The sequence below is a fragment of the Mobula hypostoma genome, chromosome 4 (genome assembly GCF_963921235.1).
Source record: "Mobula hypostoma chromosome 4, sMobHyp1.1, whole genome shotgun sequence".
In the NCBI taxonomy this organism is placed as follows: domain Eukaryota; kingdom Metazoa; phylum Chordata; class Chondrichthyes; order Myliobatiformes; family Myliobatidae; genus Mobula; species Mobula hypostoma.
Genome location: NC_086100.1, coordinates 128,350,361 through 128,376,159, shown reverse-complemented (window position 1 = coordinate 128,376,159; position 25,799 = coordinate 128,350,361). Strand labels below are relative to the sequence as shown.

General features: G+C 42.4%; 1 protein-coding gene across 1 annotated transcript; it reads right to left on the bottom strand.

Annotated features, from left to right (window-relative positions):
* Positions 1–451: 451 nt before the first annotated feature.
* On the bottom strand, positions 452–14,033 carry rbp4l (retinol binding protein 4, like). Its single transcript, XM_063045052.1, has 5 exons — positions 13,904–14,033; positions 12,734–12,870; positions 12,069–12,181; positions 3,959–4,171; positions 452–1,507 (listed from the first exon to the last, which is right to left on the bottom strand). Exons 1-5 carry the CDS (start codon positions 13,904–13,906, stop codon positions 1,494–1,496), a joined length of 480 nt encoding a protein of 159 aa, XP_062901122.1. The 5' UTR covers positions 13,907–14,033; the 3' UTR covers positions 452–1,493.
* Between the last annotated feature and the right edge of the window lie 11,766 nt (positions 14,034–25,799).

The following is a 25,799-nucleotide window of genomic DNA, read 5'->3' as shown; positions in this document are numbered from 1 at the left end:
CTAACTCCAGGGACAGACAGAACCTTGGCATGTAGTGGTACTTGTTGCCCATGTAGTAGGATTTCGCACATAGCCTGATGCAGCCACATTTGAAGGTGGTCATCAGGGTGAGGGCAATACTGGGTACGATCTCCCCCCCACCCCAGTTGTCCATGGACTTGTGCATTGTGATCCATCTGACTCAGTCCATCTTGGATCCTCAGACCTACATCATCAGCAAGGAGAAGCAAGTTTACCACAAGTTGATGGGATGTAGAGTTGAGGTTAAAGTCAATCAGCCATGTGATTGTATTAAATGGTACAGCAAACTTAAGGGGTGTACCATTGCTCCAAGTTCACATATTGTACTTGTATGACTAAGGTAACTCTTCCCAGTCCACTTCAGCTAGATCGTAACTTAGTTTAGTAAGATTGGTCTTAACCCTTTTTCTTTCAAGTGGGAAAATTAGACTTCCAGAATCAACATAGAATTCAATAATTTCAGATTATTTTCCTCTTCCCATTTCCACCTCCTGTTTTGGTATTATCATCTCTCTGCCCTCCACCGTCCTTCCTTTTCACTCTTTTACCTTCGACTCTGTCATTGGGCTGACCTTTCGTTTTTCTCACCCCATTTTCTTTTCTCTTGTTTTACCTCTAACTTTTGCCAGTTCTGATTAAACCAGCCAGAAATGTTAGCTCTGTTTCTCCCTATACAGATGCTGCACAACTTGATGACTATTTCTAGCAAGTTAACTCAGATCTGTAGCTTTTATCTTGTACCCATATTAGAGATAGCAAAGGTACAGATTAAGTTCTAGCATGCATTATTTAAAGCCAACTAAATTGGGAGATTATCATGGCTTCAGCAAGGGACAGGTTACAGCAAGTACGTCCTCAATGAAGTGATGACTCCTCACAATCTTCACCTACTTCCCTCATTGAGTAGTTTGTCTCCACTATTTGCTATCTCTTCATTCTATCAGCCATGTTATTTATAATTCAAGGAGATTGGCTACTAGTGCAGAAGTTAGTCTGAAACTGACTTTCCTTTCCAGAAATGAAGTCTGGTGGAAATCTTTCAGCAGATGTATTTATTGGTAAAAGTCAGTTATATCAGTTTCTGGATACACACACTCTATAACAGCAACAATGTTTTATTCCACACAGTTTGAGAATGAATGGTCTTTATCATAGCCTTTCCTATAAAATAATCATGTATGTCTACAATTTGACAAGGAGGAAATTATACTGAAGTTCATTTCAGTTTTAATTATTGTTTAGTGCCAGGTTTCTATCAGTGTTATGGGTAACAATTTGAAACATTTTTTATTATTATTTGCTATTACAAATATAAAACAAAAACATTAGGTTGTGTAAGCCAACTACTTCTGCCCCTTAAATTTTTAAAGGACCTACAAGGTTTTTGCATCTGTTGATTATTAATGTAACATAGCTTTATAATGAAACTCTATGCTTCTGCTTCCAACAACTCGTCTCTCCCATTGGAAACTTTAAGGACAAGCACCTGAAAAAGAATTTAAAAATCACAATTAAGTACAATTTTTAACTGTTTAGTTACAACTCTAGATTATTATTTTAATATTAATATTGCTCCTAAATCTTGATACGACATTTATATGGAAAACAGGATAATTGCAATTACAATTGATAATTAATGAAAGAAAGATGATTGCAAGGTCTACAAAGTTTGCAAATTTTCCTTGCAGGTCGACAATACATGTGACACGTTGATTTTTAATTATCCTTCTGCTAGTCTTGGAGTTAACCTCAAGTAGGTCAGGATTAGGAACCCCCTGCTCAAGTAGTTCTTCTCTAATGTGTACTTATCACTTTTGAAAGCTCTCCTTTGGGCCCCAACCCCCACAACCCATAGATCAGACCCTCCCACCATCCATTCTTTTGTGCCTTTATTATAAGCTACTTATCCCGCAGCTGCAAGCTACCTTCTTCAACAAATGTAGTTTTACAAACAAGTCTTCAAAGTGCTGTCATCTTGAGTTCACTGGAAGTTTGACCCAATACAGATGAAGGCAGTGATATATTTTTAAGTCACAATAACACGTAACTAGGAGAGAAGCTTGCAGGTTGTGACATTACCACTATCTTGTTGTCCTCAGCCTATGGGATGATGGAGATTGTGGTTTTTAGGGTGGGGGTTGGGATTGGGACAGAAGACAATGGCCTATTGAAGAAATTGTTGCATGCATTTTGAAGATAATCTATGTAGCACCCATAGTGTAACAGTTATGGAAAAACTGAGCTAATGGTGAAGGATTCTCCTCTTGCCATCAAGCAAATTTCATGGTTTGGCCCATATGGTATTGTAGATTTATTCAGGTAAGTGGAAGGTATTGCATCAAATTAAAGACGTTGATTTGGCATCTCACATCCATGTCTATGTGAAGCTGTTCCCAGCATGGTCCTCGGCATTCCCCACTAAGCCAGAATTGCTTCCCTGATTCCAAGGCTGGAAGTTATAGTTAGGAGAGAATTACAAGTCTGATGCTATCTGTACTACATAATGTTCTCAGTTGGGAAGTTTAAATTGTCAGATCTGTCCTAAGTTTATCCTACTTTGGACAATGCGACTGTCAGACTAGATGAAAGAGAATATTTATTAAAGACTTTATCTCCAAAGGATTGTGCCTTGCTCAGTCTAGCAAATTCATCTACAACAGGTGAATTTGTAAGAATAAGGTCAAGAATTGTTATTCTTTGTGTTGGTCCTGACATTTTCTGTTCTCAGTGCTGAAAGCCTGATCTCTAATGGTTAATGAGATCCTATGTGAAAATAATTCTGGTCCATTGGTCCTCTCAATACTTCTTCTAAGTGACATTTAATATGGAGAAACGCATAAGCTAAGGAATGATAGAAGGTTTCCCTGCCTCTCTGATACCATGAAACAACAACTCAAAGGAAGTACACTTTAATGAACTGGTTTGCGACAATTTGGGGCATGGGGTTCATATGATAAACATGCTTTTCTTCTTTGTTTTGTTTCGTTCTGTCTCATCTCCTACAGTTAAGTCAAGCACAGAACAGGAAAGCATTTCATCTGCGGTCACAAACAAGCTGCCATTGAGATGTAATCCATTTCAGTTCAGGAAGATGGGCAGCACATTAGGTAATCTGGGTTCAATCTCTCCCAACTTGGGTGCTGCAATATGAACTCTTCTGTCCGCTTTCACTCTGGGTGTAGGCAGAGAGATTTAGCCTTTCGCTACAGAGAAGCTTGGTAACTTCACAGATGTGGTGGACTATAAAATGTGTTCCGTCATTGATGAAATGTTGTGGTCTGAAAGGATCCCATTACATTAAGGATGATCCCAGAGACCCTTATAGGTATAAACAGCATAGACCATGACCCAATAGGGAGCTCGAGTTGCGATTGCAGTTGGTACTGCCCTTTATGAAGAAAATGTGCTTCATATGTATGTGAAGCCGATGGTCCACTGCATAATGATTTACCCTTCATTCTCATGCTTACTCCTTGGTCCTGCTCTCTTCACAAACCCAAACATAGTGAAAGAGCAGCAATGAAACAGATTGGAAAGGAGCAGCAAAACTTCTCAGATGACAATATTATGTTTCAGGTCAGAAATCAGACAGACAAATCTTCATCAAACTAGAGTGTAAATGGAGAGATGGCTAGTTAGTGCTGCTGAAGGGTTCTTGTTGGTTGTTAATATCACAAGTTGCGAGTTGCCTTTATCATAAGATGAATCAGTTGTTGAGACAGTCAAATATCAGAAAATGGTTCCTACTGTAATCCGAGATCTTTAAAACTCCAACATAAGCTCCAGATATCTATCACCCTGAGCACCACATTGGTAGGCAGGAGGTATAGTTGGAATAGGTATTCCACTGTGGCATTGTTAATCTCATGTACCCTAGTTCACTCATTGTGAATTGGTCTTTGTCTGTTCATTTTTAACAGAGTTTAATTTTACTCACCTGATTGCAGCACTGGTTCAAACTGCCCAGTGAGGCAAATCTCCTCCTGTTTCTGACGAACGATGCGCTGGATGTTCGATGGAAGACCATGAGGGTTGCGGGAGAAGACGAGGGCATAGCCATCATCACAGGTTCCATCTGACTTCTGTCTACGGCAGGCATACGTGATGGCATAGTTATCATAATCAGTGTCAATCACCCAGTAGTGATCACCTAGGCAGTATAAACACCTTTCAGTATCAGATAATTTTACATTCTATAGGACAAGCTTAAAATGATACAAGACAAATCTCAATAATTCACATTTGAATTTGGAAAGGGGAGATTTTCAACATTACGAAAGATCCACTATTACTGAACAATTCATTCATTATACAAGTATACATTGCAGATATCAACGATTATCCGAGTTATCAAGGATTACAATACCAAAAGATATTTGATTCAGAGATGATCCCAACATGTATCTTTTTAGCTAAAGGATGCAAGTAAGCATGAAGGAGTTTAAAGTGAAAAAAGTAAGTTCAGCTTCTTTCATGAAGAAATAGAAATTTTATTTCTAAGGATCGCAGTATTGGCACTACTGGCTGTCCAGCTGATTAGAAGAGAAACATTTTCTGATGCTTGTAAAGAAATTGAAGATTGTCCATCCAGGTGATGGAAGAACAGAGGCTATAGAATTTTTTTTAAGATTACTTTTCAGAAAGAAGTAGAATATTAGGCCTTGCAGTGCATCAAGCCTTTCTGCTACCAGATGAAATCAGGGATGAATCTCTTCCTTGTGAGTGATGTACGTCTGTTTCCATATCTTTTGATTGCTTTTTTTGACACAAAGTTACTCAGCCTTGGGTATATTCAGGGATGACGAATTCCAAACATTCACAGCTCTCTTTGCAAAGAACTTCCAAGTCTGTCTAGCATTATCTGTGACTGTGTCTCCTGGTTGTAGACAGTCTGACCACAGGAATATCCTCTCAGCTTTTTATCAGATCAGAACCTTTCATGTCAATAAGATCTAGGTTTATTTTTTAAACTCTGGTTAACACAGTTCAAGCTGTCTTTCATTGATTCTATTATGGAATCATTGAAAGGGTTGCTGGGCATGGGTGAGAGAGCACAGGTCAGGGTATTTTTTAGCTTTCTTAAGGGGTACAGGGTTTTTTTTTTAATAGGATATGACGGATAAGCAGGAATAAGCAGGTGAGAGTAGATATAGGACCGATAGAAAATGATACTGGAGAAATTGTAATGGGAGATGAGGAGATGGCAGAGGAACTGAACAAGTATTTTGCATCAGTCTTCACTGAGGAAGACAGCAGGATACCGGACACTCAAGGGTGGCAGGGAAGGGAAGTGTGCGCAGTCACAATTACGACAGAGAAAGTACTCAGGAAGCTGAATAGGCTAAAGGTCGATAAATCTCCTGAACCAGATGGAATGCACCCTCGTGTTCTGAAGGAAGTAGCTGTGGAGATTGCGGAGGCATTAGCGATGACCTTTCAAAAGTCGATAGATTCTGGCATGGTTCCGGAAGACTGGAAGATTGCAAATGTCACTCCGCTATTTAAGAAGGGGGCAAGGAAGCAAAAAGGAAATTATAGACCTGTTAGCTTGACGTCGGTGGTTGGGAAGTTGTTGGAGTCGAATGTCAAGGATGAGGTTACAGAGTACCTGGAGGCATATAACAAGATAGGCAGAACTCAGCATGGATTCCTTAAAGGAAAATCCTGCCTGACAAACCTATTACAATTTTTTGAGGAAATTACCAGTAGGCTAGACAAGGGAGATGCAGTGGATGTTGTATATTTGGATTTTCAGAAGGCTTTTGACAAGGTGCCACACATGAGGCTGCTTAACAAGATAAGAGCCCATGGAATTACAGGAAAGTTACATACGTGGATAGAGTGTTGGCTGATTGGCAGGAAACAGAGAGTGGGAATAAAGGGATCCTATTCTGGTTGGCTGCCGGTTATCAGTGGTGTTCCACAGGGGTCCGTGTTGGGGCCGCTTCTTTTTACATTGTACATCAACGATTTGGATTATGGAATAGATGGCTTTGTGGCTAAGTTTGCTGATGATACGAAGATAGGTGGAGGGGCCGGTAGTGCTGAGGAAACGGAGAGTCTGCAGAGAGACTTGGATAGATTGGATGAATGGGCAGAGAAGTGGCAAATGAAGTACAATGTTGGAAAGTGTATGGTTATGCACTTTGGCAGAAAAAAATAAATGGGCAGACTATTATTTAAATGGGGAAAGATTCAAAGTTCTGAGATGCAACGGGACTTGGGAGTCCTCGTACAGGATTCCCTTAAAGTTAACCTCCAGGTTGCGTCGGTAGTGAAGAAGGCGAATGCAATGTTGGCATTCATTTCTAGAGGAATAGAGTATAGGAGCAGGGATGTGATGTTGAGGCTCTATAAGGCGCTGATGAGACCTCACTTGGAGTACTGTGGGCAGTTTTGGTCTCCTTATTTAAGAAAGGATGTGCTGACGTTGGAGAGGGTACAGAGAAGATTCACTAGAATGATTCCGGGAATGAGAGGGTTAACATATGAGGAACGTTTGTCCACTCTGGGACTGTATTCCTTGGAGTTTAGAAGAATGAGGGGGGACCTCATAGAAACATTTCGAATGTTAAAAGGCATGGACAGAGTGGATGTGGCAAAGTTGTTTCCCATGACGGGGGAGTCTAGTACGAGAGGGCATGACTTCAGGATTGAAGGGCGCCCTTTCAGAACATAAATGCGAAAAAATTTTTATAGTCAGAGGGTGGTGAATGTATGGAATTTGTTGCCACGGGCAGCAGTGGAGGCCAAGTCACTGGGTGTATTTAAGGCAGAGATTGATAGGTATCTGAGTAGCCAGGGCATCAAAGGTTATGGTGAGAAGGCGGGGCAGTGGGACTAAATAGGATAAAATGGATCACCTCATGATAAAATGGCGGAGCAGACTCGATGGGCTGAATGGCCTACTTCTGCTTCTTTGTCTTATGGTCTTATGGTCTTATGGAATAGGGTACTAGGATGGCCAAAGATGGGAGGATAAAGTGTAGGTTAGGGTACGTGTGTGTGTGTGTGTGTGTGTGTGTGTGTGTGCAATTGGATGTAGGATTTAGAATGCAAGTCTATTGCACACTCTGGAGCAGAAAGTGGAGGTAATGCACTGTTAAGCTGGGTGAGAACTGCCATAAAACAAGACAGAGAAGAAGAAGAAGGAATCATTGAGTATGCCTGCAAGAAAATGAATCTCAGCATTGTATATGATGACATATATGTATTTTGAAAATAAATTTACTTTGAACTTTGAAATAGGACTATTTAATCAATCACTTCCCTACATGCCAAACTTAGATTTCATGAAATAATTCAGTGACTGTTTGCTGTCAGAATAAATATATTCTGTTTAGTGACAGAAACCAAACCAGCACAGAGAACTGTAGATATGATCTCCTTGGCCTATAACTCAATCAACTTGCAAAGGAACTCCACGTACCTTTTGCCATCCTATATGTTTATTAAAAGTACTCAGTGTTGACAGTGCCATACACAGATTGGATGACCGTGTTGCAGAGAACCTGCATTCAGTCCAGAGGAGTGACCATGAGCTTTCCACTTCTTGCCACCCTATTTTTCCATTCCACTCCCAAGCTCAAAACCATGCAGGAGATACAGCAGAGAAATATGTGCCATTGATACCATCTCACCAGAGGATGAGATCACAAAGCCAGTTCTGTTGCAGAAAACTCTGAAGCAGAGTTCAAGCGCAAAATTTAACAAAGAAAACTTGCAGTCATAATCCAACACATCATAACTGCATTATAACCTTTGGTCTAAAAGGTCTACTAATGAAAGAACTTAACCTGCCTGAAATGTTAACTATATTTCACACTCCACAGATGTTATTTGATGAGCTGAATATTTCAGTTCCTTGTTTTTTATGCCAGAAACTGCTTGGTGTACTGGATATCTCACCAAAGAGAGTGCAGATGATCTGAGTGAGGACTGACCAATTCCAACACATGGCAAGGCACTCTGTAAAACAAAGAAATCTTTCTAACAAGTGGCAAGTTCCATCACCCCTCAAGTGGAACTCACCATGATGGAAAATCCTGACAACAGAATGAAAGAATTCCACACATTTATACAACACATTACAAATATTTTATCAAAGAACTATCTGAAGTGAGAGTGTAGATTCTTTGCTCAAGTTTTTTTTAAATGGGCAATGAACCCAAAACCTACTGACTGAAGGCACAATTTAGTCAAAACTGGCATTGCAGTTGCCACCACAACACAAGCTAAAATTCATACAGCTCTGTGTCCACTCACATTGCTGCCATAGAAACAAAGAAGACCATTAAGGTCATTCACACTGCTAGTACTCAAGCACAACTGTCCTCAATTCTCGTTCAGGCCACTTTTGAAATGGGGTTCCTGTATGTTAGCTCACTCCAAAAATGGATTCACTCCATGGGAGAGGCACTTAATTTTTCTCTCCCCCCTCCCTCCCTCTCTCCCTCCCTCTCTCCCCTCTCTCTCCACCCTTCCCCTCTCCTCTCTCTGTCCCTCCTTTCCTCCCTCCCTCTCTCCCTTCCTCTCTCTCCCCTTTCTCTCTCTCCTCTCTCCCCCCCTTTGTCTCTCTCTCCTCTCTCCCCACTTTGTCTCTCTCCTCACTCTCTCTCTCACACACACACACATTTATAGTAGATCTGCTTCACCTATCAGACCACTGCAGGCCCAGGTGCCATTCCGCCAGCTGTCACCCACTTCTATATTCCATGCCAGAGTGACCTTAGGTTCTCTAAGGTCAGTTGAAGGTAAGTTATAGAATCATAGAGACGTAGGGAGGCAGGCATTCAAGAGCATCAACCACACATTTACACTAATCGTACAGTTATCCCATGTTTATTCTCCCTGTAAACTCACCCCCCCCCCCACATTCTCCCACTCACATACAGACTAGGGGCAACCGGCAGTAACCAGTTAACTTAACAACCTGCACATCTGTGGGATGTGGGGCGGTGGGGGGGGGAACGAGAACCCCTGGAGGAAGACCATACAGACACAGGGAGAACGCGCAGACTCCACACAGCTCAGACCTGGGGTCAGGACTGAACCCAGGTCTCTGGCACTGTGAGCTAACAGCTCTACCAGCTGTCAGACTGCACCAGTCATTGTGTGATCAGGAGAAAACAAACTGGTGGTAAGAAATGGGTTGGAAATTGTTGTCATGGTTACTGGCTGTAGACGTGGAGGGCTGACTTAGCTGTAGGCTTCCTTCATTAATCTGCTGTTCAAAGTCAAGGCTGATGATATGCTCAGTGGCTGCTGGCTCTCTCCTTCCTCCTCCTCCTCCCCCTGTTTTTTTCCTTCTTTATAATCTTACAGCACCCTCATCTGTTCACATTGCTGATGGTAAGAGCTAGATACTGGTGAAGGTAAACCTGTGGTCTGTGGAGTGAACAACCCATGTCCGATCAGGGGCAGAATTGCTTGAAGCCAATAAATGATTAGTCAGTAATATACCTTACTGCAAAGCAGTTCTCATTATAATCACATTCAGCAGAGTACTAATCCTGCCAGGACAGGAAGTCTGTGTCTCAAATAAAAGCAGCATTGAGGACTATCACAGGATGAAAGGGCCATGAAAAATACCACTGTAGTGGGCAGAGATGTGTCGGGCTGAAAACCGCTGTGATCTGAGGTTTATAAGACCCACACAGATAATTGATGTGGGGAACTCTGCTGTGTCAATAGTCAGAGCCCTCTTGACCTGATTCTCTGTCAGTAGAAAAGGAAATTAAAGTTTTCCCTGGTCTATGGAGTTGCAGTATTCTGGCTGTGACTGTGAACTTCCATATGTTGCTGGCTTGTTAGTGACAAAAAGTCGCAGAGTGATAGAAAATGGAAATAGGAACTACATCCATACCAGACAGAGGGCACCCGTTTGTATTCCAGTGTTTGGTCAATTGCATCCTATGCCTTGATAAGATAATTCAGGTGTTGTCGGTGGTTCTGCTCCACCCAGGGACCTGTCTCCAGGTGAGAGAGGTCCCCATCAGATCTACTCCAATCTCTCATCACTTAGCATAAACATATACTCAGTGGCCACCTTGTTAGGTACAGGAGATACATAATAAAGTGGCCACTCAGTGTATGTTCGTGGTCTTCTGCTGCTGTAGCCCATCCCCTTCAAGGTTTGATGTGTTGTGTGTTCAGAGATTCTGTGCACCTGTTGTAATGCGTGGTTATTTGAGTTACTGTTGCCTTCCTATCAGTTTGAACCAGTCTGGCCATTCTCCTCTGACCTCTCACATTAACAAGGTGTTTTCACCCACAGAACTGTTACTTGATGTATTTTTTTCTGTTTCTCGCACCATTCTCTGTAAACGCTAGAGTCTGCTGTATGTGAAAATCGCAATTCAACAGTTTCTGAGATACTCAAAGCACTCCGTGTGGCATCAACAATCATTCCACATTCAGAGTCACTTAGATCACATTTCTTCCCTATTCTGATGTTTGGTCAGAACAGCAACTGAACCTCTTGACCATGTCTGCATGCTATGATGCATTGAGTTGCTGCCACAAGATTGGCTGATTAGATATTCGCATTAACAAGCAGGTGTACGGGTGTACCTCATAAAGTGGCCACTTGTTAAGCATGTCCTCTTCTTTTATCCTGTACTTTAAAGACACCAGTCAAAGCAACACCCATAGGCAGTGCTGAGATTTGAGAGCGCGCCCCCGCCCCCAGTAAAGTGAAGGCACCATAGAGTTTTTTCTCAGTTACGTTGAATCGGAAGAGATGTTCCTCAAATGCTTGCCATAACAGAGCTCAGTGTAGAATCTAATTTCCTCCACAGATCCTACCTGACCTGCTGAGTTCCTCCAACAGTTTTGGTTTTTTTTGTTGCTTGGAGCAAAGTGGCTGCTTAATGCAGCTGGTTGAGTGATTAGTAGGTTGACGCTGGGATTTGGACTGGGAGAGAACACCAGTCAATTTGTTTATCCTCACAGTGGATTTGGAGGATATAGCAGAGACGATGTTTCTGGTATCTCTCCAGTGCTTTGTGGGACCAACTGCAGGCTCTCCATGTCTCTGTATTTTACAGGAAGGCAGCAACCATTCCCAGCAGGTAGCCATGAGCTTTATGCTGCTTTTCAGTCCACACCCAAACACTTCAAACACAATCAGCAGCCAGCATCACTCACGTACCCAACATCACCCCCAAACAGGCACTCGACTCCAGCATTCCTCACAGCAAGAGATTACCAGGTGAGTAAAACTAACTCTTCATGGAAGTTCTCAAAGCCTCCTTGAAAAGAAATATAACACTCACCCACTGATGGCATTCTTGGCCCTTAACCAATCAAAATGGACAAGAAGTATCTGAGAACCTCAAGTTTGTTCACTGGAAGAGCACGGAAGCCCCTTCACCATCCTTCTCCAAAGTCTGTCCTACCCGACCACTCACTTCAGGGGAGAATCTATGTGAAGGACGACTAAATATTAAGCAGAAACATTAAAACTCATAGATATTCAGCCTCTGTTTTGGCATAGTGGCTGATCAAAAGAGGTCAAACATTGTAAGAAGTACTAGAAGTGTGTGCAGAATTATGAAATCAGAAACCACAAGTAGAGCATAATACTTTTAAACAGGCTGATAAAAGAGCCTTCTTCTTGGCTAGCACTAGAAGTTAACGTGGTGCAAGTGGAATATGTATCCTCTAAAATTTAAATGATCCTAATTACATTCTTTGATTTTTGCTTAGAATGCTCCCAGGATGTGGTATTGCTGGCAAGGTTAGTTCCTATATCAACGAGATAACTCTGACTTCTGTCTACGTGATGAAAACATGCATCCTTCCAGTCCACACAAAGGGTCTTTAGTAGACCACTCGGAGAGCTCAGTCTGTAACCTTGATTTGCTCTGAGGTCTCAGTGTCATCGCTGCTGGTAGAAGAAAATGATTATAACCATCCAGTGAAACAAATTTACAAGAATGCATCTATTAAAGACAATAAAAATCAATGGGGAATGAAACTTTTTAGATTTGATCATTAAAAGTAGTCTAGTCAATATAAAAATATAAATGCCACCATTCACTCACCTCCACTGGACAGGTAACTTGCAAGCCCCTGGTATTCCATCTCCATTTTCCCTGGTTCATGAGGATCAGGCACATTATACTGAGCTGCCATATCTGCACAGATCACCCAAAACCTACCAATGAATGGTCAACCACTTAGTTCAAATGAAAAGCAATCATTGCAAAGTTAAACCATGAAAGGAAGAGATCTTGTTTTCCCCTACTCCTCTTGATAGCCCGGGAGATGAGGAGATCACTGAGGGGTATGGTTTTATATAATTCCTTCCTGATTTGCTCATTTCTTATCATTCAAAAGAAAGGTTTAAAAAGAGCATGCTTGCACTACTTTGGTTTCTAAAGTAATCTAGTGGTACTTTTGATATATGTTATAGATTAATGAACATTCAAACTAGAAAGTCAAAATTAATTAGCATCACTGTGCAAATAGTTAAGAAAAGAAAATACGGAGATGTAATTTTCCACAGATGTGTTCCATTTAGTAATAACGAAGAAATTATAAGTTGTTTCTTCTAATAAATATTACGAATGCTCCATTGTAACTGCAGCTCAATAATAGAATCTTAAAGGAGGAACATTGACAATTAAGTAAGTTAAATGATTATTATTTTGAACTTTGCCAAGGGCTTTTTAGCATCAAATCTAAATGGTGGCAAAATGGAACTTACCCAAAAAGCTTTACTCTCCCCTTCGAAGAGGCTGTCATAGTTCCTTCATCATCCACAAAGTATTCAGCTGAGATGTTGTCCTGAAGGAAGAGGCCCTCAGGGTCCTTCTTTGCCAGAGCATACCACTTCCCAGCATACTGCAGTTTGTAAAATGTAGAAGTTATAGTGCTGTGTTGAGTTACTTATGTTACAAATATAATTTACAAATTCATGCAAGATTAATATACATTTTCTATTCTGTTAGAATGCAAGCTGCTCGAAGCAGCTGTTTATTTCATGCCTTGGCTTTCCACTTATGCTGAGGATGATGATTTAGTCTGGTCGAGCAGGCCATCAGCAGCTAGAATTTCTGGCAGAACTCGCAAAGCGTTGGCCCTTCCGCCAGTTGTGGTGGGAGGGGACATCAGATCCAGGAACACGGCTTCAAACAATTGGAAGCACTGCTTCAAAACCACCAAGAGTCCTCATACCTTTGGAAAGTGAATATATCTTCAATCCCAGCAGCATTCTCTGTCAATAAGGACTGAGATCAGGACTGCTGCAGGTTCTTTCACGTCAGTCCTGGGAGTATTTCCAACAGCTGGTCCTACAATTGCAAGGCAAATGACCACAAGTCCCTACTAAGGATTGTGAGGACTGCCAAGAGGATCATCGGCGTCGCTCCTCCACCCTTCAGAGATATTTATCAGGAGTGCTGCATACTCAGGCCCTTAGCATTGTAATGATCCCTCCCATCCATCCAACAATCTCTTTGACCTTCTACCATCAGGCAGAAGGTCCCGTAGCATTAGGACAAGAACTGTTAGGATGGGAAACAGCTTCTTCCTCCAGACCATAGGACTATTGAAGTCCTTGCCACCATCCAGGTCTCATTACATATGAAGCAACAGTAGCATTATACTGTTTACATTTTAACTTGTATCATAAATGCACTTTATTATGTGTTACTTTATTTGTGGTAATATTACATTACGGAGCATAATGTTATATGAACTGTGTTGTGCACCTTGATCCAGAGGAGGGATGATTCGTTTGGTGGTATACATGTGACAATAAACTGAACTTGAATTTGAGTATACCAAGTAAGCTGACAATATTGTGACACTAATGTCTGCCTATACTTCTCTCTGCCTTAGTAAAGCAGCCAGCATAAACAAAGACTTCACTCACCATGTTCTCCTTTTCTCCCTTCTTCCATTGGGCAGAAAATTCAAAGGCCTGAAACTGTGTATGACCAGGCTAAAGGACAACTTCTACCCCACTGCTGGAACCATTAAATGATTCCCTAACACGATAAGATGGACTCTTGCCCTTATTATCTATCTTGCACCTTATTGTTTACCTGTACCACAGTTTTACACTTCATTCTCAAAGTTCAATGTTCAAAGTACATTTATTATCAAAGTATGTATTCCAAGTACAACCTTGAGGTTTGTCTCCCTAAAGCTAGCGACAAAGCAAAGAAACCCAACAGAACCCATTAGAAAAAACAATCAAACACCCGATGTGCAAAAAAAGAACGAAGCGTGCAAACAAAAAAAGTAAGCAACTAACATTCAGAACTAAACTTCATGAAGGTGAGTCCACAGCCACGAAGCCAGTCACAGCCGACCCAAGAGCCCGTTAGTTGCAGGCCGCAGCCTCAGTTCAGTGCAGAGATGAGTAAACCTGCCGAGCAGCGGGTTGAACACTAACCCATCCCTCGCCTCCAGCTCCAACACCCTGACCTTTTCAGTCTAGCCCGGCACTTAAGTCAGCCAAACCTCATCTCACTCCTCATTCTCAGACCTGGGCCCTGCCAAAACTCATCTCACTCCTCATTCTCAGACCTGAGCCCTGCCAAAACTCATCTCACTCCTCACTCTTGGACCTGGGCCCTGCCAAAACTCATCTCACTCCTCATTCTCAGACCTGGGCCCTGCCAAACCTCATCTCACTCCTCATTCTCAGACCTGGGCCCTGCCAAACCTCAGCTCACTCCTCATTCTCAGACCTGAGCCCTGCCAAAACTCATCTCACTCCTCATCTCCAACCTGGGCCCTGCCAAAACTCATCTCATTCCTCACTCTCGGACCTGGGCCCTGCCAAAACTCATCTCACTCCTCATTCTCAGACCTGGGCCCTGCCAAACCTCATCTCACTCCTCATTCTCAGACCTGAGCCCTGCCAAAACTCATCTCACTCCTCATCTCCAACCTGGGCCCTGCCAAAACTCATCTCACTCCTCATTCTCAGACCTGGGCCCTGCCAAAACTCATCTCACTCCTCATTCTCAGACCTGAGCCCTGCCAAAACTCATCTCACTCCTCACTCTCAGACCTGGGCCCTGCCAAAACTCATCTCCCTCCTCATTCTCAGACCTGGGCCCTGCCAAACCTCATCTCACTCCTCATTCTCAGACCTGAGCCCTGCCAAAACTCATCTCACTCCTCACTCTCGGACCTGGGCCCTGCCAAAACTCATCTCACTCCTCATTCTCAGACCTGGGCCCTGCCAAACCTCAGCTCACTCCTCATTCTCAGACCTGGCCCCTGCCACTTTGATACACTTTTGGGTCTGGGTTCCTCCGTCTTGATACGGCCCGTACCTGACCATTCCAATCTGGCCTGGCACTTAAATCAGTCAAATGTCAGCTCATTCCTTGCTCTCAGGTCCAGGTCCCAACTTCCATGACTTTTCTTGCCCCGGCGTGCCTCACCTCGGATCTGCCGCTTCAAATCGGCTCCAAGTCGCAATGGCCACACATTGGCTTGTTCCTTGCTCTCAGGCCTGGGACTTTCTGCCTCAAATTACCCCTTACAGGCCATGCCACAACCATCCTGCAAGTTCGGGAGCTCAGTTCACACCGCAAAAATGCCAGGTCATGTAGGCGGTTCAAAAGCACAATTCCAAAAGGGAAGTTCCAAGCTATTGATTGCAGTGATCACTTTCCAGAAAAAAGGATGATTAACAGCTTTGTGGACCGAAGGGCCTGTATTGTGCTGTAGGTTTTCTATGTTTCTATGAAAGAAAGTAGTTAGTAGTCTTGTTTGCTGCCAATAAATCATCATGCTTGAGACTTATTACCATTTGGATCCCCACTTTCTATAGGTGCGGCTGATCACTTGCCCAGAATTCTGCAATTGGAAAACAGCCAGTACAACACGCTGGGACCAGAATAATTTAGACCTTGGAGTTTTAGGGTATACAGTTCGATGCTAGACAGAAACATGATGGTTGAGAGAAAGGGGGTACATTGCTTATCTCTTCCCAAAAGGTTTGTGGTCTCTTTTTCATTCTTGAGGCTATCTGCAACAGTTGTTTTCTCTGCTTTTATCCCAGACCAGGCTTCCCTCGTGCACTGTGCTGAATTTATATCTTTCTCCTGTTCTCCTCCTATTGTCCCTCAAGTATGTTCCTCGCCATGACACTTGCTCACTGCTACTTTGGATCCAGTCCAAACAGAAGGATTCATGAGCAGCAGATGAAGGGAAAGATCTTACTTGCTGCATCCAGACATACCAGTACTTCAACCGTCCCCCAACACTTCAGACCCTGCATGCTCTGTCAGCTGTCAATCCCACTGCACAAGCACATAGTGCAACCTTTACTGTCCTCTATCGAGCAAGAGGAGCTGCCACAGAATGACCCGTACCAGCAGAAACTAATCTGTGAGTAAGAACTCATACCCCATTGGAGACGGGAACGTTGACATAATTGGAGCAAGCATCGTGACATCACTGATCAGAGGCAAATTTGACACAGTTTAGCCTGCTTATTCCTCCATCTGTTCCCTTTCCAGTCCCACAGTCTCTTCTGAGGTACAAGCAATACATGGAGTGAGTGTACATTTCTCACTCTGTCAACTCGCAGCTTCCTGCTCTTACCGTGGAGCCCAGGTCCAATTTGTCTGGTAGTATTTGACTGGCATGACACAAGATCTGAAATCCTGCCTTTTGCCACTGGATTTTTTTTTTCTCATTTACTGCAAATTTACTTAAAACATAAGAAATAACTTACTCTCTTCTGGTCAAATCCATTCTTCACACTGAATTGATCAACAACACAGGAGGAGGAAATGGAATCCTCGATAAATGAGATGACAATGGTGAGCAGGACAAACCTGGAGTAATTCATCCTATGAAGGACAATAAAATATTACCTTCAATGTTTTCATACATTTACTCTTACCTCAAAATTGCAGGAATTATATTATAGGTTATTGATGAGACGTTGAGGAACAAGTCAAGTCTGGTCAGATCACTGTAACTTACTTTCTATTACTGCATGTGGCCACTGCTCTTGACAGTATTTGGTGATTTCTCCTCAAACAGATGAATAACATCTTCAGGATAGTGATGGTTGTCGCTGCTTTCATTCGAGGAGGGGTGGGGTGGTGGTGGTGTGGAACAAGAACAATCTTTCAAGTGTTTAGGTACAGTTCAGATTTTGTTGGTTAAGACCGGGTGGGGTTTGGGTTGGTGAGTTGGTGAGATTTTGATTGACTTTTCTCAAGTATCCCAATAGGCTCCAGGAGTGGAGTTTCTCCAGGCAGGGAGTCGGCTGTGTAGCAAGTTCAAACTCAGAGCAATGTGAAATTTAGAGAAACCTTGCCTAATCTGTACTACACAATAGAACAGATGTTTCTTGTCTGTTGACCTCATTATAAATAAATGGGCTGATAGACGCCAAAGCCAAGAGGCAAGTTCAAATTCATTATCAAAGTACGTGTACCATATACATCCTTGAGATTCATCTTGGAAGACCAGGGTTCAAGGTGCAGACAGCATGTGAAGAAGTCCTGAAGTAAGTACGTATGTGGGAAAAGAACAGACTGATAGTCCTGTGGTTGGCTGTCAAGAAATCAGGAGGCATCTCGGGAGAATTTATGGAAAAGTATCAGCAGTGACAACTCCAGAGACCATCCATTGCAAAGGAAGAGGTTATCTCCCCCACATCTGAGATGAGGAGTCAGGAAAACACCTCATAGAGAACCTGGTCGATTTGCAAGTGTTCAAGTCCCAACTTAGAAAAAGTAAACGTAATGGTGCATGTTAAGCAATCAGTATATACATGAATTAATAAAGCAGTTAGAATTCTGTAGAGTATGATTACTTGCCTGGAAGTTTTGTCAGATAGTGATAAACAGCACTATGCTCAGGTGTAGCTAAGGTTAAATTGGGTTTGAATTGGCCAAATCTGTGGTTAGTCGAATTGAGCTTGGGCCATGGCCACAGGCATGTGAAGTTCAGATTAGCCATGTCAAGAGGTGTTTGGATTGGCCAAAATCAGGTCATGTTTGGATTGACCATGGTTGAGAGGTGTTTGAATTGGCTATGATCTTGGCCAGGGTGCTTGGCTTGGCTGTGATTGGTTAGGGCTCAGATTAGCTCTGACTCAGAAAGCATCTATCAAAGAGTTATACTATCTTTTATGTAATAAGATACGGTACAAGGATTATCTGAATATTAGAAACAAGTTTGTACATTTATGCTATATTGATGTTGAACAAAAGGCTGCAGGTAAAAATTGAGTCAGTTATTGCTAAGAAATTAAAATCTTGAACAAAAGGATTGCTTAACGGTATTTTGACCTTTAAATGGCACAAACCACTGGTGAGCTCTCAATTATCAACATCATTGCAAATCATCGGTGACTAGAAGTGAACTGGACCTCTACCTACACCATGGTTCAAGTATTCTAGACGATGGATATTCAGTGGTAAAATAGAAAATCTAAATGCGGCTGCTTTATACAGTACATAAAGTTTCATTTAACAATGTGTTGTACTGCATGAGGACCATATGGGAACAAATAACTGGAGCTCACTCACCCATTAGGCCTACGTTAAGAGCAATCTATGTGATACATTTCAGCAGTTCAACCAGCATACTTTCCTGCCACTGTTACTCAGAAAGACAAGGTCAGAAAGTCATAAGAACGTCACCACTTCTTAAATTTCCCTCAAAGTCACTCAAGAACCTGACGTACCTATGTTGCCATTCCTTCTTCATCACAGGTCAAACTCCTGTGATCGTCCATTCAACACCCCGGTATCATCACCACCCCGGCCACAGTGAGTCAAACATCAGGACCACCGCTATCTTCCCTGTCACCCGGCGACAGGCAATAAAGGCAACATTGCTCACACGATCAGAAACAGATCATATAAAGACAAGTGCCAAAGGTAATTTATTGTAGGCCATCACTATTCAATAAAATATCAACCCAAGAGATATTAACATGTAAGCTGATGCAACCAAAGAAAAACCTTTCAACCTGGCTGGAGAATTGGCAAAGCAGTGGGACATGGGGCCAAATAATGAAAAGACGTTCAAATCGGCAAGGGGCTTTTCACCATATCTGTATGTGACTTGGATGAAAGAAGAGAAAGGCATGTGATCTTGCCTATTAGCTTACTTACTGACTTAATAACTAACTTAGTCAAACTTATTGACTTAATTACCTTCACCTTTCCCTACTTACTGTGTTAATCAATTCTGCTATTTCACCACAAATGACAATTAGAAGGGGATGGAAAGAATTCTGATATTCATAATGGAGTGACAGGATAATTGAAGATTAGCTCGATTGCAAAAAATAATTGGGAAATTTTGGAAATTTTTTAGAATATTTAACATTCAAATCAGAATCATAACAACAGTAAATATAGGAAAAAGAATGTCAATTATTATGTAAGTGTGTGATAGGTGATTGTGGAAGGAGAGATTATTTCTGATTTTTAAAAATCGGCATTAGTGAATAACACACAAAATACTGAAGGTTCTCAGCAAGTCAGGCAGCATTTATGGAAGGGAATAAGCATTCAATGTTTCAGACTGGGACCTTTCATCAAAGGTGTTGGCCCAAAATGTCGACTGTTTATTCCCCTCTATAGATGCTGACTGTCTTGCTGAGTTCCTGCAGCATTTTGTATGTGTTGCTCCAGATTGCCAGCATCGCAGAATCTCTTGTGTTTATGGCATTGCTAGATGTGTTATTTTTAATCTGTAAACCAAGAGCCACAGTAGTTTTAGCCAAGTAGGAAACTAAAACTGGTTAATTAATCCCATATCCAAATACCTTTAGCATTTATTTCTATTTTGTTTGAAAACCAACAACGCCTGATGAGACTACTGTGACACTAAACTAGAGTATCGTTCTGAACCTTTAAAAACAAAAATATTTCATTACATTGAAAAAAGAGCCACAACAAAATTATTTAACATTCACTCTTATCCATTGATGCAAACATTTAATAACCAACATTTTGAACATAAGCATTGAGCATTATCCTTAAAATAGTTTGCTTTTTTCTCATAAAGCAGAAATTGCTAAAAGTTTAAGAAAACAGTATATACGTGAAGAAATTTAAATTAATTTCCAAAAATTCACCTGTTGCAAATTGCGAGGTACTTTCTTGCAAAAAGAACGTCTGTCCTTGTCTGAATCAGATCTGCGGCTTTCTGAATACCAGTCTAATCCCTTTTCTAAACTGCTTTAAATATTAATGAATGAGCAGACTAATTTGCTATTTTTGTCCTGGTACTGCAGAAGCTTTTGTTAATCCAGTCAGAAGAGATCCTCGGGTAATCCTTGTACAGATGTTTACTGGCCACACATCTGAAGGCATTACATACCTGTCACATTTTAAAAATTTATGAACACGTCATCATTTTAAGGAAGGATTTTTAAACTAAGTAACACTACGTTTAAAGAAAATTAACCGAGTTCAAGCTGCTGCAGGTATTAAAACGAGATGATCCAATTTGCAGTAAATTGCAATTCATACTCTCCTTCACACAGGGATAAAATTTATATGAGGGTTCCCTGTTTAGAATTTCTCTGAGTTCCTACTAAGTTATAATGAGAGAATACAGATAGAGATTCCTGGTAATTTTCTCACCCAGGGACAATTAATAATTTACATCCCCTATGATGAATGTGATTCTAAACCCCCAATTCAGAATTTACAAAAGATTGAAGTCTATGCTTAATAGACTAAGCTTGCTTAAGATTTTAAATAAGAATGTTTTAGCACAATTTTTGCCCAAAAATTGCAGCAAATCTACAGGGGATGTGTTGTTCCGATAAGAAGCTGTACAGAAAGAGAGTCAGTTGAAGGAAGGAAAGGAGTTCGTGTTATGGAAGTTTTTTTTCTCAACATTTCTGAGCGAAGAAGTGAGCTAGAACTAAATACGTGGAACTTAATTCAACTATTAGCTAGTCTGCTTACTTATCACTTGTGAAATAAATCAGCTTAGTGATTCAACCACATGTCTTATAGTTCTGCTTTGAAGGGATATCAACAACACAAAAAGATTTTCTCCAAAGGTATGAGCTAGGAAGTTAATTGTGCAGCACCCATTTTGGCAAAGTTCAATTGTGGAGACAGTAACTTTTAGGCCTCCAGAAGGACTTGCGTACACTGAGAAGGTGCCATTCCTTTTTAATCCCAGTATCACAGTTTATACTTACAGCTCCACATTAATAGGAGGCCTGCTTTCAGTATCACTTTCACCAATTTCTCACACGTGCTGCATTTTTCTCTGACTCTATGAATGTATGTGCTAAATTTACCTTTAAACACGTAGCACCAACGGGCAAGGTAGGTCCCTCACCGGTTAATACTTAAGGAGGGGACGGGTCACAGAATACACATAGCTTGACTTTTGGCTCATCGTTGCTTGGTAAGTTTGGATACCTTGTGGTTTATTTTTATCATTCTGTCACTGTCCAGACACAAAGATTCTGCTGCTGTTAATGGCCTTAGAAAAATTAACGGTGGGAAGAACCTGTGGGATTGGAGAATGAGATAGGAAGACAGTGTGAGGGGAAGGGAGTGGCTGCTGTGAGAATGGGACACTCAACCCTGTCTCACTTGCAAAGAGCATTACCCCACCCATGTGAAGTTAACGGATGAGGAATTGCTCAGCGCCTTCATCTCACCAAGTAGGTCATTATCCAGTTAATCCAGCAGCTGTGGCGAAAGATTGGGCCTCATAGCACAGTAAGGCCAGTACTGCCTGATGCTGTCAAAGTTATAGTTTCCATGGAACACACATAAAAGTTGCTGGTGAACGCAGCAGGCCAGGCAGCATCAATGGGAAGAGGTACAGTCGACGTTTCAGGCCAAGACCCTTCGTTAGGACTAACTGAAGGAAGAGCGAGTAAGAGATTTGAAAGTAGGAGGGGGAGGGGGAGATTCGAAATGATAGGAGAAGACAGGAGGGGGAGGGATGGAGCCAAGAGCTGGACAGGTGATAGGCAAAAGGGATATGAGAGGATCATGGGACAGGAGGCCTAGGGAGAAAGAAAGGGGGAGGGGGGAAGCCCAGAGGATGGGCAATAACGGATGGGGTACAAGGGGGAGGTGAAGCATTAGCGGAAGTTAGAGAAGTCAATGTTCATGCCATCAGGTTGGACGCTACCCAGACAAAATATAAGGTGTTGTTCCTCCAACCTGAGTGTGGCTTCATCTTTACAGTAGAGGAGTCCGTGGATAGACATATCAGAATGGGAATGGGATGTGGAATTAAAATGTGTGGCCACTGGGAGATCCTGCTTTCTCTGGTGGACAGAGCATAGGTGTTCAGTGAAACGGTCTCCCAGCCTGAGTTGGGTCTCGCCAATATATAGAAGGCAACATCGGGAGCACCGGACGCAGTATATCACCCCAGCCGACTCACAGGTGAAGTGTCGCCTCACCTGGAAGGACTGTCTGGGGCCCTGAATGGTAGTGAGGGAGGAAGTGTAAGGGCATGTGTAGCACTTGTTCCGTTTACAAGGATAAGTGCCAGGAGAGAGATCAGTGGGGAGGGATGAGGGGGACAAATGGATAAGGAAGCCGCGTAAGGAGCGATCCCTGCGAAAGCGGGGGGGGGGGTGGGGGAAGATGTGCTTAGTGGTGGGATCCTGTTGGAGGTGGCGGAAGTTACGGAGAATAATATGTTGGACCCGGAGGCTGGTGGGGCGGTAGGTGAGGACAAGGGGAACCCTATTCCTAGTGGGGTGGCGGGAGGATGGGGTGTAAGGAGATGTGCGTGGAATGGGGGAGATGCGTTTGAGAGCAGAGTTGATAGTGGAGGAAGGGAAGCCCCTTTCTTTAAAAAAGGACATCTCCTTCATCCTGGAATGAAAAGCCTCATCCTGAGAGCAGATGCGGCGAAGACGGAAGAATTGCGAGAAGGGGATGGCGTTTTTGCAAGAGACAGGGTGAGAAGAGGAATAGTCCAGATAGCTGTGAGAGTCAGTAGGCTTATGGTAGACATCAGTAGATAAGCTGTCTCCAGAGATAGAGACAGAAAGATCTAGAAAGGGGAGGGAGGTGTTGGAAATGGACCAGGTAAACTTGAGGGCAGGGTGAAAGTTGGAGGCAAAGTTAATAAAGTCAACGAGCTTAGCATGCGTGCAGAAAGCAGCACCAATGCAGTCATCGATGTAGCGAAGGAAAAGTCGGGGACAGATACCAGTATAGGTTTGGAACATAGATTGTTCCACAAAGCCAACAAAAAGGCAGGCATAGCTAGGACCCATACAGGTGCCCATGGCTACACCTTTAGTTTGGAGGAGGTGGGAGGAACCAAAGGAGAAATTATTAAGTGTAAGGACTAATTCCGCTAGACGGAGCAGAGTGGTGGTAGAGGGGAACTGATTAGGTCTGGAATCCAAAAAGAAGCAGAGAGCTTTGAGACCTTCCTGATGGGGGATGGAAGTATGTAGGGACTGGACATTCATGCTGAAAATAAAGCGGTGGGGGCCAGGGAACATAAAATCATCGAAAAGTTTCAAAGTGTGAGCAGTGTCACGAACATCGGTAGGAAGGGATTGAACAAGGGGGGATAAAACAGTGTTGAACCATGGAATTGAAATTTTTCGATGATTTTAAGATCCCTGGCCCCCACCACTTTATTTTCACCATATATTGGCGAGACCCGACGCAGGCTGGGAGACCGTTTCGCTGAACACCTACGCTCTGTCCGCCAGAGAAAGCAGGATCTCCCAGTGGCCACACATTTTAATTCCACATCCCATTCCCATTCTGATATGTCTATCCACGGCCTCCTCTACTGTAAAGATGAAGCCACACTCAGGTTGGAGGAACAACACCTTATGTTTCGTCTGGGTAGCCTCCAACCTGATGGCATGAACATTGACTTCTCTAACTTCCGTTAATGCCCCACCTCCCCCTCGTACCCCATCCGTTATTGCCCATCCTCTGGGCTTCCCACCCTCCCCCTTTTCCTTCTCCCTGGGCCTCCTGTCCCATGATCCTCTCATATCCCTTTTGCCAATCACCTGTCCAGCTCTTGGCTCCATCCCTCCCCCTCCTGTCTTCTCCTATCATTCTGGATCTCCCCCTCCCCCTCCCCCTTTCAAATCTCTTACTAGCTCTTCCTTCAGTTAGTCCTGACGAAGGGTCTCAGCCCGAAACGTCGACTGTACCTCTTCCTAGAGATGCTGCCTGGCCTGCTGCGTTCACCAGCAACTTTCATGTGTGTTGCTTGAAATTCCGGCATCTGCAGATTTCCTTGTGCTATAGTTTCCATGGGCTCCTTTTATTCTAAAGAGGACATCCTATCAATGTGAACATTTCTGAAGATTACAGACAAAGTACTCCTTATTTCTCTTTTGAGACTGGAACTATCAGCTACCAGTTGTGAGATTCTGCAAGTGTCACTTTTTGCAGCTCTCTACCCAGGGCAATATCTAACAAAACTTTTTTTAAGAACTGCAGGTTGGAGGCTACCCAGATGAAATATAAGGTGTTGTTCCTCCAACCCGAGTGTGGCTTCATCTTTACAGTAGAGGAGGCCGTGGACAGACATATCGGACTGGGAATGGAACGTGGAATTAAAATGTGTTGCTACTGGGAGATCCTGCTTTCAGCAAAACGGTCTCCCAGCCTGCATTGGGTCTGAGCCTGAGAAAACTAAAGAAATTTGGCCTGTCCCCTAAAACCCTCATTAATTTTTATAGATGCACCATCGAAAGTATTCTTCTAGGGTGCATCACAACCTGGTATGGAAGTTGTCCTGTCCAAGACCAGAAGAAGTTGCAGAAGATCGTGAACACGGCGCAGCACATCACACAAACCAATCTTCCATCCTTGGACTCACTTTACACTGCACGCTGTCGGAGCAGTGCTGCAAGGATAATCAAGGACACGACCCACCCAGCCAACACACTTTTTGTCTCTCTTCCCTCCAGGAGAAGGCTCAGGAGCTTGAAGAATCGTATGGCCAGATTTGGGAACAGCTTCTTTCCATCTGTGATAAGACTGCTGAACGGATCCTGACCTGGATCTGGGCCATACCCTCCAAATATCCGGACCTGCCTCTCGGTTTTTTTGCACTACCTTACTTTCCATTTTTCTATTTTCTATTTATGATTTATAATTTAAATTTTTAATATTTACTATCGATTTGTAATCCAGGGAGCGGGAAGCACAGAATCAAATATCACTGTGATGATTGTACGTTCTAGTATCAATTGTTTGGCGACAATAAAGTTTAAAGTATAAAGTATACTAAAATCTGGCTCATAGGATTGAAAATGTCTTACCTTCTATTATCTCCGATGATCAGACTGGATTTATTAAAAACCTGACATTCCCATTTTAATATACGCCGTGTATTAAATGTTATTTACTCTCCTTCTCAGGAGATATTGGAATGTGTGATATCCTTAGATGTTGAGAAGGCCTTCGATCGGGTTGAATGAAATTATTTATTTAAACCTTAGAAAAATTTAATTTTGGACCAGATTTTATTCAATGAATTAAATTACTTTATCTATCTCCTTCTGCTCGGGTTCTTATTATTTTTCAAAATTCCAAACCATTTAAACTTCACTGCGGAACTAGACAAGGTTTTCTGTTGAGTCCTTTGCTCTTTGATTTAGCTTTAGAACCCCTTGCCATTGCTTTTCGAGAATCTAATGATATCTGTGGTATTTTAAGGAGAGGCATTACTCACAAAATCTCGCTTTATGCTGATGATATATTGCTTTTTATCTCTAATGTTGAGACCTCGTTACCTTGCGTACTTTCTTTCTTTTCAAATCTTTTTATTGTTATATATATTAT